The sequence below is a fragment of the Phoxinus phoxinus genome (genome assembly GCF_949152265.1).
Source record: "Phoxinus phoxinus genome assembly, chromosome: 9".
Classification (NCBI taxonomy): domain Eukaryota; kingdom Metazoa; phylum Chordata; class Actinopteri; order Cypriniformes; family Leuciscidae; genus Phoxinus; species Phoxinus phoxinus.
The window spans coordinates 735,559-749,529 of NC_136884.1; the positions used below are offsets into that span (position 1 = coordinate 735,559).

The 13,971-nt window shown below is 42.3% G+C and overlaps 1 protein-coding gene across 1 annotated transcript in view; it reads left to right on the forward strand.

The window, feature by feature from the left end:
• The window catches only part of crybg1b (crystallin beta-gamma domain containing 1b), a gene marked incomplete at its 5' end in the record, with an annotated part of 34,450 nt that overhangs the window by 3,484 nt on the left and 16,995 nt on the right, over window positions 1-13,971 (forward strand). The window contains 9 exons of the mRNA XM_079622969.1: window positions 1,848-2,680; window positions 4,068-9,756; window positions 9,882-10,037; window positions 10,261-10,299; window positions 10,532-10,650; window positions 10,746-10,893; window positions 11,664-11,803; window positions 13,011-13,137; window positions 13,211-13,246. Coding sequence (XP_079479095.1) covers window positions 1,848-2,680; window positions 4,068-9,756; window positions 9,882-10,037; window positions 10,261-10,299; window positions 10,532-10,650; window positions 10,746-10,893; window positions 11,664-11,803; window positions 13,011-13,137; window positions 13,211-13,246 — 7,287 coding nt within the window. The remainder of the gene's footprint in view (window positions 1-1,847; window positions 2,681-4,067; window positions 9,757-9,881; window positions 10,038-10,260; window positions 10,300-10,531; window positions 10,651-10,745; window positions 10,894-11,663; window positions 11,804-13,010; window positions 13,138-13,210; window positions 13,247-13,971) is intronic.

Below are 13,971 nucleotides of genomic sequence, written 5' to 3' on the forward strand. Positions count from 1 at the left end.
AAACTCAATCCTCTCTCCGTCTCTCAGCGCGCGCGCGCGTCACAGAAGAGCTCCTGCGCGCGTCCGTCCTGCAGATCACTAATAATTAACGATCCTCAAGCGTTCTTTAATTGATCCGGACGTTCATTCCTGATCGCTTTTATCGATCTGGCTTCATTGAGTCGCAGGGCTGGATTATTTCGCGACTCTCGCTGGCGGGACGAAAGACGCGCTTCTCTGGGTGTTCCGCGCGCCCGCGATCCGGACAGTGAGTTTTAAAACTTCTACTCAATGACATTTGATGATGAATATGAAAACTTTCCCCGTTTCTTTATTATTCATATTTTTCTCCGTTTTTATTTTTTTCCAAATCTGTGTTAGGTAACAAAAGTATCGCTATTTTAAGTGACGTTAAGTTATGAAAACGTTTTTCTCTGTTTAAAAAACGCATTTTATTGGCTATGTGAATGTTGACAGATTGACAGAACATTCCATTGTATCATTCTTCAAACAAAGAGCGTTACTTTTGAATGTTCCCTGAACGTTAGATTAACGTTAGATAAACATCTAACTGAAACGTACCATGTTTTTGTTCTAACGTTCTGAGAGCGTTATTAAAGAGATACATTTGAACGAACGTTCTATTAACGTCAATGGAAGAATGTTTGTTTGTAACTGTGAGAGAACCTTGGCAGAACGTTCCCTGTTCTCTGCATGGGGAACGTGTTTATGTTCTCTCAGACTGACTGCACTTCTATGGCACTCTTTGCTTTAGTTTATTAGATAAAAAGTCATGAACTGCCCATTAGTTGCTGAAAAAATTTAATTGGAATCCATAAGCCAAAATATAGCCGACAATATATGGGTCTCCTTCAAAAAGGGTAAAATTAATCTTTAATGGCAGTGATGTTTTTTTTTTTTTTTTTTACTGTTAATAAACCTTCATAATCATAATGTGCTATTATGACATTTGATTTAAGCGTTATGTGTTTAACAGATTGTGTCGTTCTGTCAGACTTGATAGTTGATGTGTTCTGTTTTAAGAGATGTAAATTAAATATTGTGTAATACTATTTATATATGTATTATATTATTATAAATATTAAGTTTATATGATAATATAATATTATTATGAATAATATGTAAAACATAATTTATATATTTTTTGGACATCTAATTTTCGAGCATTAGAATTTAATAGTGGGGTTTTCTTGTGGAATTGTTTTTAATGCATTACAATTTTGTGGATTTTTTTTTTTATGCATTACAATTTTTCCTTACAAATTACATGATAAACATACTGAGTGAAAATTTTATTTGAAAAATAAATCTGAGAATATCTTAGTATTTAGTTGATGTGTCTTTTTGCTTTTAATATTGCTGTGTGATCATGAAAGCTCCAGTTCTTCTCTATATCAGTGTCAGTGTTTCTGAACTCCTGAAACGCCTCCACTGTAGTCTCGAGTTTCTTCAGGGAACGAACACGTCACAATATTCCTCATTATAATAATTAATGCGCAGAATAAAGGGGCGGGGCCTGGTTGAGTTAGTTAGTAGTGTGTTAAACTGGCGGTTATGGTAAGGGGCGGGACATTTCCCAAACACACTCGAAGCGCTCGACCAATCACAACACACTCCTCCAGCCGACCAATCAGAGCACAGTGTGCTTTTCAGAAGGAGGGGCTTCATAGAGACAGGAAGTAAACAGAGCGTTACTGACAGACTGGGAAGAGAGGAGCCGCAACAATGGAGAATATGAGGAGAATAATCAACATTCAAGCAGAAAACCTGTTCTAGTCGAGCCTGAACTACATTAAGTGTGTTACAGAGCAATCCTCATGATTTTGCATGTGCTTGTGTGTTTGTAGGCTGAGAGTCCACAGGAGCGCAGCCCAGGGGTGTTCAGTCGCATCGGGAGCTGGTTGGCGTGGGGTTGGAGCGGCCCGGTTCTGAGCGGAGATGATCCCGACTCCGAAACACAGGCGTCTGAAGAGGACGACGGAGGAACACATGAGACACACAGTCCTGCAGTAGATGAAACCGTTCCAGCAGAGAACAGCCCTTCCCCGAGGAGGAATGCCAAACATCCGAGAACCCAGGTGTCCCGAGTGCAGAGAAGAAGTGAAGACGACAAGACCGCTGTAAAAAGAAGTCATTCGTTAGAGAGTAGCAGAAGCAGAGCAACACCTGACTTCTCCGACCAAGATAACACAGAGCAAATGGCACGCAGGAGATCTGGAAGGAGGAGGCGTGGCTCTCATGGAGATGTGGGCGGGGCTAAAACTAAATCCCCAACCAATCCTCAGCCTGACAGTCCTGTAGCAACCAGTTTGGCAACCAGCCCACAGTCGGCATGTGCTGACTCAGCTTTTGAGGAGGCGGAAGACAGCGTTCAGGAATGCACCGGTTCAGAAGCGGCACACTCATGTAGACGTGAGGATTTCGTCCGGGGAGAATGGGTGGAAACACACCTGAGCGAGGACAAGGCTGATTCCCCGAGCTCACCTGTGGCCGCTTCAAACATGGACGAGGAACCTGTGGTGAGAAAGACCGAGAGCGCCGAGTCCAAACGCAGGAGTATCAAAGTGTCTCACAGCGAGAAGATCTTTGCTAAAAAGCTGCTGGTCTCAAATGAAGATCCTCAGGTGACGCTTAAAAGCACTGCGGATCCGAAATGGCCGAGATCTGATGAGAAAGCGAGGTAAATTTACCAGTTTAACCAGTTTGTTTAGCTTCTTACAGAAATAACACACTAACACTATATACTTTTAAAAGCCCTTTTGTGTTTATTTGATCTGTGAACACTTTAAAAGTTTATGGGTAACACTTTACAATAAGGTTCATTAGTTAACTTTAGTTATTATTGTACATTGAGCAATACATTTGTTACTGTATTTGTTCATCTTTGTAAATGTTAGTAAATAAAAATAAAGCTGTTCATTGTTTGTTCACAGTGCATTAACTATAGTATTAGTAAATGTTGATATTAAGATTAATAAATGCTGTATAAGTGCATTATTAGTTCATGCAAACTAATGTAGTTAACTAATGAACCTTAATGTAAAGTGTTACCAGTTTATGTTTAAAATGAAACTTTAACTAAACGTGGGAAACTTTCTCAGAGATAAATCAGGACAAAACAGAATGCGTCACGTTGTGAAATATGTGCTCATTATCGTCAGGTTCTTGTAATTCCTGTTGGTTACTGTTCCTGGCCGTGTTCAAAGAGCTTTCTGCATTGAACATAGGCATTTTCGTAACAATTAAGTGCTTGCATAATTAAATGCCAGTTTTTCTAGATGTCAGCTTTGTTCTTTTGCAACTTCTAAAAGAACAGTTTACCTAAAATTTAAAAATAAATGTAATGACTCACATCATTCAAAACCCATATGATTCATTACTTTTGCTGAAAACAACAGGAGATATTTTGAAGGTTTGTTTTTTTGTTAATTCAGGGAAAGTGATCATTGATTTTTAAAAAGGTAAAAAGCACTAAACAATATCATAACTGCAGTCCATATGACTCTGCATAGGATAGTTTTGGGTGAGAAACAGACCATTTATAGTACCATTTATTACTGATTTACTGTTATCTACTTACTAATAACTTAGTCTTTCTCTCTGTTGCAGCTCACAAATCTCATCCTCACACTGTATATGCAATATTGCGCAAGAGTCATATAAACGACTTTCATTATACTTTTTTGATGCTTTTTTGCTTTTGAAGCAAACTCACTTTCAAAGTAAAGGGGAGTGAGAAGTGAAACATGCTTTGAATTATCTAATAATCTTTGCAACTTTTGAAATAATGTCTTGAGGCACGTGTTTTTGTTAGTCACTTTCTATAAAAGCGAAAATGCAAATGTGCTGAAGAACGGGAAGTCATGCAGTTTTGGGTTTGTGGTTTGCTTCAAAGATATAAAGAACAAAGGAGGAGAAACAAGGAGGCATAGCCAATGATAGAGAACAAGGAAAGAAAGACACAATGAGTAAACAACTAATGAAGGGAGTGGATGCTAATATGAATAAAGTAAACATCATAAAGAGCACATTTGCCCTTTTGACCTTTATTGTTTGTTATTTTACAGATGTCCAGAGGACAGAGTGGACAACGCTAATGTGAAGTCCAGTCAACAAAAGGGACGAATCGCAGACAAAATCAGTCTCTTTGAAAGAGGAGCGCCCAAAGCTGTCAGTAGCTCCACGAACCTGCGTCATCTGGATATTTCTCCGGCTCGAATTGGGGCTATTCGACTCAAAGAAGATGCCGGACCGCGATCCAGTTCTGCAGCTCCGAAACAAACCGTTAAAGAGAGAGCAATGAATTTCACTGCCGGACAGAGGGGAGAGAAGTTAACATTGTCGTCTGGTCATGCATTGAACGAAAGACATTCAAAAACAGCTGGTCGTAATGAAGCATCTTGTTCCGGAAGTTTTGAAAAATCTACAGCAAATACCAGCGAAGAACCCAAACCCATTGATCAAACAGACTCCAAATCCCACAATGCAACACAAAGCGAACCTGCATTGTCAGAGAGCACTAGTGACTCGAACATTGGGAATAAAGAGTTGGATAAAGCGAGCTGTTCGGCACAAACAGTTTCATCTCCTATTGACGAGACCCTGGAGGTGAAGTCTCCAAACCGGACTGGCTCGCGATCTAAAAAACGACGAAGCAAAGAACCGCTCAGCCCCACCAGCAAGAACAAACAAGAAATGGGTCAAGGTGAACGGGAGGTCAAGGACAACAAGAGGAACACAGCGTCTAATACAACCCCAAAACCTCTTATAGATACAGGAGATGTTGCAAAGACCACAGACCAGTGTGTGAAAAGCACTTCTGGTGACGAGGTCGCGAGCAAACAGCCTAAATGTTCTCCAAAGTTGGAGAAAGCAGGAGATTTAATGCAAAGCACGAAGGCAACATCAAACACTGACTCAAAGGAGTTACAAAAGACTCCACATATGGACACAGAAGGCCCCAAAGAAATGAAAAGCATGGATGAGAAGGAAGGAGAGAATAGGAGTTACTTTGAAACACAGGTAGAGACCACTGCTTACAAGGCATCCGGGAACCGCTCGAATGAAGTGAACACAGAGCGGACAGGCATTGACTCAAAAACTGAAGAGCAAAAGAAAAACAGCAACAAAAAGCAGCCTGTTCAAGAGAGCTCAGAAGGAGAGGGGCGGAAGAACAGAGACACGATTGTAAACACATTGTTTAGAGAGTCAGGGAAACTGGATCCATCTGTGACAAATGAAGAGAAACCACCATCCCCGGAGGACTTGAAAGCGGCCAACTCTAAAGATGTCTTTGTGCCAGCCAATAGCAGCAATGCATCTTCTAGGAAAGATGCCATGCGGAACAGAGAGAGTGAGACGGATATGTTAGTCTTACCTGAGAAGGACACCACTACGTGTGTGCATAAAGCGAAAAATACCCCTGAAAATGACCCAAAATCAGACGAGGCACAAAGACCATCAAAGCAAAACCATAAGAGTAAAGAAAAAGATAGTTTGACTGAGATTATCAATCAGAGTACTGGACAACTGAAAACAACTGAGACACACAAACACAGCAGTGAAGTCAACACATCAAAGCCAACCGAGCAAAATATAGATGGTGAAATCACAACGAAGACAACTAAACAAGGTAAACCAAAGGACAGCTTAGCCGTAAAGCCCAAAGAGATTAAACAAGATGGCACGATAATTATGGCAACCAGTCAGGGTAAAGAAACTCAGAATACAGAGAAAAACTCTTCTACTGAATTGAATGATCAGACTAAAGAACAAGATGCTTCTACAAGTAGGGCACTGGCAATAACGAACCCTGCACTGGTAAAAACACAAAATGATAAAGAGAGAGGCGGTCCTCAAAGAGACGGGCCACAGAGCCAATCAGAGAGCCGAGAAGCTTCCAGTAAAAGGGAGTTACAACAACAACAAAAGACCAGCACTGAAGCTAAAGACAGAGGCACAGACAAAACCAAGAGTAAAATCACTAGTACAGACATTACATCCACAGTAAATGGAGACACAAACTCTGCAGAGACAGAAGATAATACCTTTCCTGTAATACCAACCAATAGTGAGAATCGATCTCTGCGCTCTGTGAAAAAGAAGCCCACTTCCTCTTCATCCACAGCCAATGAAGGATCTGTCAAGCAGTCTGGCCAGGCCGGTGAAAAGTTTACCTCTAAACCAGCATCAACAAATGAGACAGTCTCCAGTGATGACAAGAGCACAACTTTAGTTTTACCTAAGGAAAAGAACACAACTTCAGACTCAGCTAATGAAAAGACACCACAAGCCTCAACCAATGAGACAACCTCCACTTTGCCTGCCTTAACTACTGAGAAGTCTATGCCTCCACCAGCATCAACCCTTGAGATAATCTCTGCTTCATTAGGCTCCAGTGATAAACCTCCACCAGCCTCAACTAATGATAGGAACAAAACTCCATCAGACTCAATCAATGAGAAAACCACAGCTCCAGGAGCTACACTTCCAACAAGCTCAACTGATGTAAAGACAACACCTCCATCAGACTCAGCTAAAAGAAAGACAACTGATGAAAAGACCATGCATCCACTAGCATCAACTAATGAAAAGGCAAAGCCTCCACCACCAGCTTCAACCCTTGAGACAACCTCCACTTTGCCTGCCTTAACTACTGAAAAGTCTATGCCTCCACCAGCATCAACCCTTGAGATAATCTCTGCTTCATTAGGCTCCAGTGATAAACCTCCACCAGCCTCAACTAATGATAGGAATAAAACTCCATCAGACTCGGCTAATAAAAGCACAACTAATGAAAATACCACATCTCCACAAGCCTCCACCAATAAGACAACCTCCACTTTGCCAGCCTCAACTAATGAAAAGAACTCAACTCCATCAGACTCCATCAATAAGAAAACCACACCTCCAAAAGCCACACTTCCACCAGCCTCAACTGATGAGATAATATCCAGTTTACCAGCCTCAACTAATGTAAAGACAACACCTCCATCAGACTCACCTAAAATAAAGACAAATGATGACAAGACCATGCATCCACTAGCATCAACTAATGAAAAGGCAAAGCTTCCACCAGCTTCAACTAACGAGACAATCTCCACATTGCTTGCCAAAACTACTGAAAACACCACGCCTCCAACAGCATCAGCTAAAGAAAAGACCACACCTCTACCACAATCAACCATGGAGATAACCTCCACATTTTTAGGCTCAACAAATGAAAAGACTACACCTTCTCCATCTTCAACCGTTAAATCGACCTCCACTTTATTAGGCTCAGGTGATTACAAGACCACAGTGTTAACTAACGAAGCACCTAAAACTCCCCCAGATTCAACTAATAAAGAGACTACACCTCCGCCAGCCTCAACCAATGAGAGAGCCTCCACTTTGCCAGCCTCAACCAATAAAAAGTCTTCAACTAAAGAAAACGCTCCACCTCCAGCCACAACCGATTCACCAGTCTCCAATGATAAGACTGCTAAAAATGAGAGGACACCGGTACAACCAGTATCACCACCGTTCCCATTACCCTCTACCAATGGAGGGAATATAACTCCACTTCCTTCATCCAAAGAAAAGAAAACTCCATCAGACTCAGCTAATGAAAATACCTCATCACCACAAGCCTCAACCAATAAGCCAACCTCCACTTTGCCTGCCTTAACTAATGAAAAGAATACGGCTTTACAATCATCATTCAAGGACAGGACCTTGCCTCCTGATGCCTCAACCAAAGAGAAGATCTCCCACACATTGCCATCCGCCAGTGAGAAATCCCCATCTCCCTCTTGCAAATCTACAGATCCAGCCACAAGAAAAAAGGAATTTATCCCCAAACCCTTCCTCCTTCCAAAATTCCCTTTTGCACCTGGAAGCTCCTCCCTGAACAGCGACTCTCCATCTAGCTGGCTTGATGTGGATATGCAAGGTCCTATAAAGAAGAAGCAGTTGATTTCAGCACCAAAACCTAAGCCCACCGCATCTGTGAGAAAAACCAACCTGGATACATCAGGAGGAACTGACCTAAATGACTTAATTGCAAATGTGAAAAGGCTAGCAATGCCGTTCAATCTTCCCCAACGCAAACACAACCATCATCGCCCGCAAGCCCCTCCATTTGCCCTTCCAGTCATCAAAGAAGACCGTTTCGAGAACGAGAAACCCTTTGATCCGGAGGAGTTCGCGTGTGGTTTGAGGAGAAGGAGGGAATTTATTTTGGATCTAGCTCCCAGTTCAGTTTCCAAGAGCCAAGACACAGAGGCCAAGGAGGAGGACTACAAACCCAAATTGACTAAACTTAAGCGGGAGAGCATCCTCACTAGGTCCCTGATCTTCCAGAGAGCAAGGAAGGAGGATGAAAAGGAAGAGGGAGAAAAAGTGAAGGGGTCAGATGAAAGTAAAACAGAACCACTGAAAACAAAGTCTCGTTTGGAGAGGTGCTCCATTGTTAGCCTTCTTGGCTCTCGCAAAGGGAGACGCATGGAGTTTTTAAGCCCCACTGAGTGTCCTTCAGATGGGCTGTTATCACCCAGCGATGCTCCTGGGTCTACGTCAGCTCCACAATCACAGCTGGCACCAACTGCAGAATCACCCAAACAGGTCATGATAGAGAAAGTCCTTGCAAAGAATGATGGCCGCTCTACCCCGTCTGGTTCTCAGGTTCTTCTAAAACCCAGCAAAGATGTTGTGCCTGCCATGATTCCTGACCTCAAAACAACTTCAAGAGACCAAACTGTCACTGCGGTAATAGACACTAAAGCACCTCCCAGTGATACCAAGACTGGTTCCCAGGTTGTTCTAAAACCCAGCAAAGATGTTGTGCCTGCCATGATTCCTGACCTCAAAATAACTTTGAGAGATCCCACAGTTAATATGTTAACAGACACTAATGAACCTCCCAGTGATACCAAGACTGGTTCCCAGGTTGTTCTGAAACCTACTAAGGAAGATGGACCTATGCAAACACCTGACTTGAAAACAACTTCATTAGATCCCCAGGTCACAATGTTAAAAGACACTAATTCTCCTGCTACACCTGGTTGTGCCCAGTCTGGTTCGCAGGTTGTTCTAAAACACACCAAGAATGATGGACCTATCATGACACCTGACCTCAAAACAACTTTGAGAGATCCCACAGTTACTATGGTAACAGACACTAATGAACCTCCCAGTGATACCAAGACTGGTTCCCAGGTTGTTCTGAAACCTAGTAAGGAAGATGGTGCTGTGCAAACACCTGACTTGAAAACAACTTCATCAGACCCTCAGGTCACAATGTTAACGGACACTAATTATCTTCCTACACTTAGTTATACCCAGTCTGATGGACCTACCATGACACCTGACCTCAAAACAACTTTGAGAGATCCCACAGTTACTATGTTAACAGACTCTAATGCACTTTTACATCCCAGTGGTACCCAGACCACTTCCCAGGTTGTTCTAAAACCTACTAAGGATGATGGACCTTCCCTGACACCTGACCAAGTCAACAAGTTAAAAGACATTAAAACACCACCACTTCTCAGCACTATCCAGACTGGTTCTGATGTTGTTCTGCAACCTGATGGACCAACCCTGATGCCTGACCTGAAAACAACCACAGTAGACCCTATTGTCACTTTGAAAACAGATGCTAGCGCTCCTCCACCTTTTCCTTCCTTTGAAGACATCAAGTTGCCTAGTTTCCTGGAGAAATTTCTTCCAAAGGAGCCTGAAAACACTCGATCATCAAATACGATCGACCCACTGGTCAGCCATTCCTCATTTATTCATTCATCACAACACACATTTATATGTTCATATACCCAGCTGGTGTTTCTCATAGTGTAAAACATGTCACATATTTGAGTGTTTGTGTGTATTTGGGTGGTTAGGTGGCTAGAGAAAGTGCTTCCATACCTGGTCTAGTGGATCTGAATACGGCTGTTGGCGTAGCTGACGGGAAAACCCAAGACGTTACGATTCCACCTGCACCTCAAGTTCCAGAAGCCCAAATTCCTCAAGCTAAACCTCAGAGAGAACTCCCAAATGTATGTGTCCATCACCAATGTCTGTTTTCTTTGTAAATCCCAGAAATGTATTTGTTCATAGCTGCAGAGAACTGCACGCCAGTGTGTTATTGATGCATGCATTAACATGTTCAAAGGGGTAAAATCTTTGGCACATCATTGCATCATATTTTTGACTGTCTTTCAAAACAATTACCTGCATTATTCTCCTAACCACAAAGGGCCATGGTGTTTTATTTCTCAGATTCCAACTTATCGTGGAATCCATCGGCGTCCTGCAAAGGTTTGCCAACATTTCAAAGTCATGACCTAACAGAGATTTTCAAATATTAGAAGCTGTTTGCCTTGTTATGTTTGCATAACAAGAGCCAAGTTTTATGGAATTTCATTAATGCTTTAAATATGTACATCAACTGTAACTTGTTGTACCAGTCGGGCAATAATTCAAAACGCCCCCATACAGAGAGTTAGATCCAAAGTGCTGGGATGATTAAAATGTATCTTGTTTCCATCAGATTGTGATATTCGAGCACCATCAGTTCAACGGTCAGTCCTTTGAGTTCTTCAGGCATCAACCTGATGCTACACAAGTGCAACTGTCCAGTGTCATATCTGTGAAAGTGGTCAGAGGATGGTAAGCAGCAAATACGGATGGAGATCAAGTACTCGGTGCATGATGATGTGCCTTTCAGTAGTTTAGATTTAATTGTGCACTTTGGCCTATTGCAGTTGGATACTGTATGAGAAACCAGGGTTTGAGGGACGATGCATCGCTCTGGAAGAGGAAAGCGTCAAAGAACTGCCCAATCAATGGGCGGAAGAGGGCGAAGAATCATCTGTCCCTATGGTCATTGGCTCAATTCGTCTGGCTATCAGAGTAAGAAACCTCAAGAGTATCTTCTTTAAAAACATTCTGAAGTAGGGCTGCACAATTAATCGCAATGAAACCGCACGCTATTTGGCAAAGGCTGCGATTATTTTATGCGCATCTTGTCAGTGCAGCGGCTGATCGGTACACCAGAACACCAGAGGGCGTCTCACACACACACACACACACACACACACACCACATATGCCCCGCAGGAGTACGATAACACAGGTCATTCCAGGAAGTCCCTAAGGGCATCATACTATCTGTAGCTGAATAAACAGAAGATGTAAATGCTTTGATTAAACATGACTAATAAACACACGACTGCCTTATTCTGTGTAAGAAGCACATCATCTCGCAGAGGGATGAGCTCAACTGTCTCTCTCTCTCTCACACACACACACACACACACACACACACAAGGATGAGCTCAACTGTCCTTATGAAGTGAGTTTGGAGTAAAAGCTGGAATAAATGTTGTCTTTTGTTGGACAAGAGGTTCATAAATGCTTCTCATGTTTGGAAAGAAGTTTGACACGTGTTGCTTTTTCAAACGCACGTTATAAGCGACTCACACTCGCAGTGCTTTCACAGTGCGCCTCGTTTACTGAGCCGTACATCACTGACAAGCTGCGCATAACTAATAATCTCAGCATCTGCCATTTCATAATCAAGATAAGGCAAATCAGTGTAAGCGATTATTCGCACAGCCCTATTCTGAAGTGTCAAAAGTAACTGGATTGAGTGCTGTGTTGTTTCTGTATGTGTGTGTGTAGGACTACACTCCTCCCCGGATCGAGCTGTTCACCGAGCCCACTGGCAGAGGCAGAAGCTCGGAGTATGTGGATGCCACTGAGGAAGTGGGCAGTTTCAGTCTTCCTCAGGACACCGGCTCTATCAAAGTCCACAGTGGTCTGTAAGTTCACAAACACGCCCTGCTCAGACCTTGAACGTTCACTGGGGTGTGTGTGTTTGGACACTGTTGTTGGGTGTGTGTGGTCAAGTTGACGCTCATCTGTACTATGAATAACTGGCTTGTTTGTGATGCTTTGTAAAGCTAAAGGAATACCTAAGAAATCAACCTAGCAGCATGCTAAAAACAACACAGAATACCTTACTCTGCTACTCTGATTTTCTTTAGAAAGTGCAAGTATGTGTGTGTTGAAAGAGTGGCAGTGTTGTGGAAGATCGCTTTGAAAACATAATAATGAGATTCCTGATGATTCATAAGTGTGTTATGCTTTATGAGGGTGTTTGAGTCAGAGGCATTAGTCACACAGCACCATATAAACAATATCAGAAGCCACTAAAACGTTTATTCTGTTGGTTTCAATAAGAAAGGGGAATAATGACTAGAGTAAAGTTTGTGAAAAACTGTGGACACATTGTCGTGTTGTTAGCATTATTTAACATGTTGATAGCATGAGTTTAACATTATTTAGCATGTTGCCGACATGTTTTAACAATGTGCTAACATGCTTTCTCATGTTTTAGCATGATTAGCAGGTTGCTAGCATGATTTAACACATTGCTAGCATGTTTTAACATGTTGTGCTAAGATAGTGGTCATGCTTTGCTAGTGATAGATAGCTTAAATACTCAAAAGTCTTATTGTGCAAAAGTCTTGACCTCCTCAATGAAAGCCTATGGGACTTTTCCTAGTTTTGATTGTCCGTTTAACGAGAATCGTAAGTCGGATCGGTTAGGAAACATGCAGCAACCCGAGTCAGAACAGTCTGAAGGTCTGACCCAAGTTTGGTGGTTGTAGCTTGAAAAATACTTTGTCAAACCAACATAATAAAGATTTGAGTGAGAGATAGTGTAATTGATTAGAACTCGTTAAGGGCGGTGAGAATTACAAAGGAAATTACAGAGATGTTACCATAGAAAATTGGACTACTCAGGAAAACAGCAGAATGACAGATGAAAGTAATATGGGTGGAATGTGAGCAGGAACAAAAATTAAAAATAAAAGATTGTTTGGTAGGGGGGAGGTGCATGTTTCCAACCAGCACTTCAAAAGTGATTTTCAGCTGCAACATTTGTCCAGATAAGCCACCGTAGCCAACGGCGCTCTGCGATTGGCCGGTTGATGACTGACAGGTGTGGTTTCTCGTCTACAGGTGGCTGGTTTACAGTGATCCAGGTTTCCAGGGAATGCTGGCAGTGATGGAGGCCGGAGAATATCCGTTTCCCGAGGACTGGGGTTTCCCGTCGCCGATTGTGGGCTCTCTGAGGCCCTTGCGGATGGTACGCCTACACACACTCGCGTCACACACACATCTTCATGCTGTTTCTCCGCTCACATGTGCTTCTTTCACAGGGCCTTCCGAAAGTAGAGAACCCGACCGCAGTGAAGGTGTGTTGGAGGTTCAGTCTCTTCTCAAGCGTTATGTTTAAATTTTTTTCCAGTCAGACTGAATTCCTTCTGATGATGATTCTGAGTCCAGTGTTTACATGAACGCTGAACATGTGATCGGGTTGATTATAAGCCACAACCTTCAAATCGGAATAGATTTTTGACGCGCTCACGAATATACAGAGTTTTCCGATGTTGCACGTAATAATTATTCTCCAACATTGGTGTTTTTTTTGTTTTAAACAGCAGATTTAATATTGATCCATTTCTGGTCATAATTTGGAGACGATGAACATATGTGCCGTTGTGCCGTCTACGTTACGCTACTCTACGTCATTACGCTACTCTACGTCATTACGCTACTCTACGTCATTACGCTACTCTACGTCATTACGCTACTCTACGTCATTACGCTATTCTACGTCATTACGCTATTCTAAGTCATTACGTCATTACGCTACTCTACGTCATTACGCTATTCTACGTCATTACGTCATTACGCTACTCTACGTCATTACGCTATTCTACGTCATTACGCTATTCTACGTCATTACGCTATTCTACGTCATTACGCTATTCTACGTCATTACGCTATTCTACGTCATTACGTCATTACGCTACTCTACGTCATTACGCTATTCTACGTCATTACGTCATTACGCTACTCTACGTCATTACGCTATTCTACGTCATTACGCTATTCTACGTCATTACGTCATTACGCT